General features: G+C 49.1%; 2 protein-coding genes across 2 annotated transcripts in view; one reads left to right on the top strand and one right to left on the bottom strand.

Annotated features, from left to right (window-relative positions):
- Positions 1-56: 56 nt before the first annotated feature.
- ETH_00010230 (chromosome segregation protein smc1, putative) lies at positions 57-3,888 on the top strand (the record flags this gene model as incomplete). Its single annotated transcript, XM_013373666.1, has 8 exons — positions 57-137; positions 533-748; positions 973-1,515; positions 1,734-1,889; positions 2,005-2,561; positions 2,741-2,861; positions 3,377-3,510; positions 3,765-3,888. 8 exons carry the CDS (start codon positions 57-59, stop codon positions 3,886-3,888), a joined length of 1,932 nt encoding a protein of 643 aa, XP_013229120.1.
- A 487-nt stretch (positions 3,889-4,375) lies between these two features.
- ETH_00010225 (uncharacterized protein) overlaps positions 4,376-4,648 on the bottom strand; it is a gene marked incomplete at both ends in the record, with an annotated part of 2,768 nt that continues 2,495 nt past the window's right edge. The window contains one exon of the mRNA XM_013373665.1: positions 4,376-4,476. Within this exon, the coding sequence (XP_013229119.1) occupies positions 4,376-4,476 (101 nt within the window). The remainder of the gene's footprint in view (positions 4,477-4,648) is intronic.

Here is a 4,648-nt window from a genome sequence, read left to right as displayed (position 1 = left end):
CTGCTGCTGCTGCTGCTGCTGCTTCAGCAGCAGCAGCAGCAGCAGCAGCGGGACGCATGCACGCGCTGCAGCACAGCGAACTCCTCAAAAGAGCTGAAGAAGTCGCCAAGGAACTCTACAACATTGACGCACTCGAAGTAAACCCTAAACCCTAAACCCTAGTACTCAAACCCTAAACTCTAAACCCTAATTCGCAAACCCTAAACCCTATTTCAGGCCCTAAGTAACCCATCTCTGCGCATCCAAAACCTCCTAAAACACCTAGGGGAAAAGCAAACCCTAAACCCTCAAAGCTACACCCTAAACCCTCGACACTCACGGCCCCGCCTAATCCGAAACCCTAAACCCTCAAGACCCGCTAAACCCTAAACCCTCGCAATTTGTTAAACCCTAAACCCTCAGGGCCCCGCTAGACCTTAAAGCGTAAGCCTGCGTAGCCTCGCTACACCCCGACCCCTAAACCCTTTTGGCCCTGGCAAACCCTAAACCCTAAACCCTAAATCAGCGCATATGCAGCTTCCTATTTGAACAGGCCGGAGGGACAGAAATAGTGCAGCAGCGGCAGCAGCAGCTGGACCGGCTGCACCGGCTGGCGCTGCAGCAGCAAACGAAGCAGAAGGCGTGGGAGCAGCAGCAGGAGCAGCAGCAGCAGCAGCTGCAGCAGCTGCTGCAGCAGCACGCGCAGCTCAAGGAGCGCTGGGACGCCCAGAAGCAGGAAGCAGCAGCACTTTCCAAAGAAGTGGAGCAGGTCAGAACCCCCACACGATCCCACACGATCCCACACGATCCCACAAGACCCCACACGATCCCACAATACCCCCACACGATCCCAACACGATCCCAGACGATCCCAGGGAGCTGTTTATGCCCCCACAAATGCCAGGCCTGGCTTTGAAGCTTCTGGCAGAAGCTAATTTGGCTTTCTTCTTATTGCTGCTGCTGCTGCTGCTGCTTCTGCTGCTGCTGCTGCAGCTGCAAGAGGCTTCTGCTGACTCCCAGGCAGCAGCTATGGGGGACTTTGCGATGGAGCTGAAGCTGCCACAGGGGGAGCTGCGGCAGCTGCTGCTGCACCAGCAGCAGCAGCAGCAGCAGCGGACAGCAGCAGCAAAGCTGAATCTGCAGCAGCTGCGGCTAGAAGCAGAACTCAAGGACTGCCGCAGCCGCCTGGAGGCCGCAGTAGAAGCAGCAGCAGCAGCAAGAGCAGCGCAGCAGCAGCAGCAGCACCAGCAGACAGACTTCCTCACGCAGCAGCTAGCTGACTATGAGCGGCAGCTAGCTGAGGCCGAGCAGCAGCAGGAGGAGCGGCTGCAGCAGCAGCAGCAGCAGCAGCACCTGCTGCAGGAAGTGGAGAAGGAGCTGCAAGAGCTGCGGCAGCAGTCTGACCGGCTGCTGCGGGAAAAGACCGAAGCAGCAGCAGCTGCTGCTGCAGCGCAGCAGCAGCAGCAGCAGCAGTACTCCCAGGCTGTGCATTTGCTGCGGCAGGCAGACGCTCTCGGCCTCGAGCTCCCACTGCAGGTAATTCTGCTGCAGCGGCTGCTGCTGAACCTGCTGCTGTTGCTGCAGCTGCTGCTGCAGCTGCTTCTGCAACATCTGCTGCTATTACTGCTGCTGCTGCTGCAACTGCTGCTGCAACAGCCGCTGCTGCTGCTGCTGCTGCTGCTGCTGCGGGACATATGAATTCGCCGCTTTCAGTTAAGGTTTTCTTTCGTTTTTCTGCTGCTTGCATGCGCCAGCGCGGGACTTGGAAGGAGGTGCAGCAATTCATCACGAATGTGGACCGGCAACAGCAGCAGCAGCAGCAACAGCAGCAGCAGCAGCAGCAAGAGCAGTACGAGGCGTTGCGTTCCTTCTCGTTTGACTGGAATGCTATTTCTCCGGAAAGGCAAAGGGTACAGTGCCTGCTGCTGCTGCTACTGGTTCCTGCTGCTGCTGCTGCTGCTGCTGTTGCTGCTGCTGCTGCTGCTGCTTAGTGGGCATGCACTTTTGGGGCTTTTTTGCATGCAGCTGGTTGAGAGGCACAAGGGGGACCCTGGGCGGCTGAAGGGGGAGCAGCAGAGTTTGCGAGAGCAGCAGCAGCAGCTGCAGCAGCAGCTGCAGCAGCTGAACCCGAACTTCAAGGTTTCGCAGAAGCTCCGGGAGGTGGAGCAGCAGGTGCAGCAGCAGGAGGAAGTGCAGCAGCAGCAGCGGCAGGCAGCAGCAGCAGCAGAGCAAAACCTCAAAGACTTGCGCATGCGCCGCAAAGAAGCTTTTATGAGCTGCTTCCTCCATTGCCAAAAAGTATTAAATCTCATCTTCGCTCATTTGTCAGGAAAGGGCCCCATGCAGCAGCAGCAGCAGCAGCAGCAGCAGCAGCAGCAGCAGCAGCAGCAGGACCAGCAGCAGCAGCAGCAACAGCAGGACTTAATGATGCTGGAGGACCAAGCAAGCGAGCACTGGCAGCAGCAGCAGCAGCAGCAGCAGCAGCAGCAGCAGCTGGAGCTGCTGGACACTGGGGGGGCGCAAGCCTTTTTGGACTTGGAGAGCTCCACAGCTTTAGCCAGGGACGAAGAGCCCTTCAACTGGTAAAAAGGGTTTAGGGTTTAGGGTTTAGGGTTTAGGGTTTAGGGTTTAGGGTTTAGCTTTAGGGTTTAGGGTGAGGGTTCCGGTGAAGGCGAGTGCGCCGCGGGGGCTGTTTGCGCGCGTTTGGGCGTGGTGCAGGGTTTAGGGTTTAGGGTTTAGGGTTTAGGGTTTGTGCGTGCAGCGGGGTTTCTCTAGTTTGCAAGTTTCCCACAAAACGCTTTATGCAGTTTGCGCAGCTAAGTGGAGGAGAGCAGCACGTGGCAGCACTTTCCCTCGCCCTCGCCCTTTCTTCCTACAACCCCGTAAACCACCGAGGGTTTAGGGTTTAGGGTTTAGGGTTTAGGGTTTGGGGTTGTGTGACTTGTGTATATAAATAGTGAATGTATGAAGCGTATTGTTTTGTCTAATCTTTGAATTTATTATATATCATATATATACATATATAAATATATGTATATATGTACATATACATATATTTCAATGTATTAAAATGCAATAGAATAATATTATATATATATAATATATATCATATATATATATTATATGTACAAGTTTATATAATATATATTTATTTGTGTATTATTGAAAATACACTTTTAAGAAATCTGCAAAAGGAGATGCATGCACTTGCATGCATGCAAAGATGCCTTTTGCAAAATTTCGAAAAAGAAGTTGCTTTAAAGCCCTTCTTGAGAGCCAAATTGAATAAATTCAACCAAATGAAGCATTTAATAGAACTAAATTAATTAAATTGGAAGTCTAATTGAATTAAATCCAATTAAATCAATTAAATTAAATTAACTTGTTTATTTTTCAGAAAGTTCCTTTTCTTCTTCTGGACGAAATCGACGCGCATTTGGACAAAACGCGTTTGGGCCGTTTGGCGGATTTGATAAGAGAGATTTCGGGGAGCAGCAAAATGCAGACCATTTTCGTGACTCACAAGGAAAAGTAAAGAAATAAAAGATCCAAATCAATTAAATAAAAGGAATAAAATGAAGAATTTAATTGAATAAAGGAGAAAGAGTTAAATAAAGAACTAGAGTAATTGAAACGGGGGGGGAAAAAATTCAGTTTCGTCCGCTCTCAACGCAGTCTTGGAGTCTGCACTTCCGGTTTTGAACCTGCAGTTGATTCTTTTTCAATTCTTTTTCCTTAATTCCTTTTTATTTATTTAATTTATTTATTTTATTTATTTCCTTCAGGCTCTTCACTGCAGCAGATTTGCTGGTCGGAGTTGTGGGCGACGCGGCGCAGTCGGAGTCGCGGTGTTTCTTCTTCGACGTTCGGGTGTACAGACACCGCGAGCCTCCGTGCGCGGCGAACTGATTGGATCTTTTGGAAAAGAAATCAAATAAAAAAGTGTTTGCATTTCTTCTTAACTACTCAAGTTTTTGTTGTGCTTTGACGCGAAACAGAAAAAGTGCGAAGCGACTGCGACGCAGACTGCCCGTGCTGCTTCTGAGGTGTACAGACAGCTCGCACGGCGCGTGCAGAAAGATTAGAAAGGGAAGTTGCAGTTCTTCATTTGAATAAATTTGATTTGAATTGAATGAAATTGAAAGCAATTCCATTTTTATTCAAAACGCCACTGCAAACACCTCAAAAAGGTCCTTCTTTCCCTTCAAAGAAGCAGCAAATGCCGAAACCGATTGAAAGGAAAAAATAAATTCAAAAGTGGAATTGACGCGATCAAATGCAAAATTTAAAACCTGCATCAGCAGGGAAAAGGGAAAGAACAATTAAAAGGAAAAAAGAAGAAAAAACGAAGGAAAAAAGAAAAAAATTCAACTTTTTTGAATTCAACTTCTTGAATTCAACTTCCACTCTTCACATTTTTTCCCCTCCGAGCCACCAACTTGAGGGCCCTAAAAACTTCCTCGGAAGTCAGCGGCGCAAAAGGCACATCTGCTCCATCTGCAAAAAAGAAAAAGACAAAGTTTGAAGTTCATTGCATGCTTTTTTTGCTGCTGCTGCTGCTGCTGCTGCTTTGAATAAATTTATAAAACAGCAAGTGTGGGAATAAAAATGACAAAAAAGCTCTAAATCCGGAAATGTGAATATTTGATATTTGCATGCGAGTGCTGGG

The sequence above is a fragment of the Eimeria tenella genome, genomic scaffold (genome assembly GCF_000499545.2).
Source record: "Eimeria tenella Houghton genomic scaffold, Eth_scaff163, whole genome shotgun sequence".
Classification (NCBI taxonomy): Eukaryota; Apicomplexa; class Conoidasida; order Eucoccidiorida; family Eimeriidae; genus Eimeria; species Eimeria tenella.
Note: the sequence above shows the minus strand (reverse complement) of the source record. Positions and strands in the feature narration are given on the sequence as shown.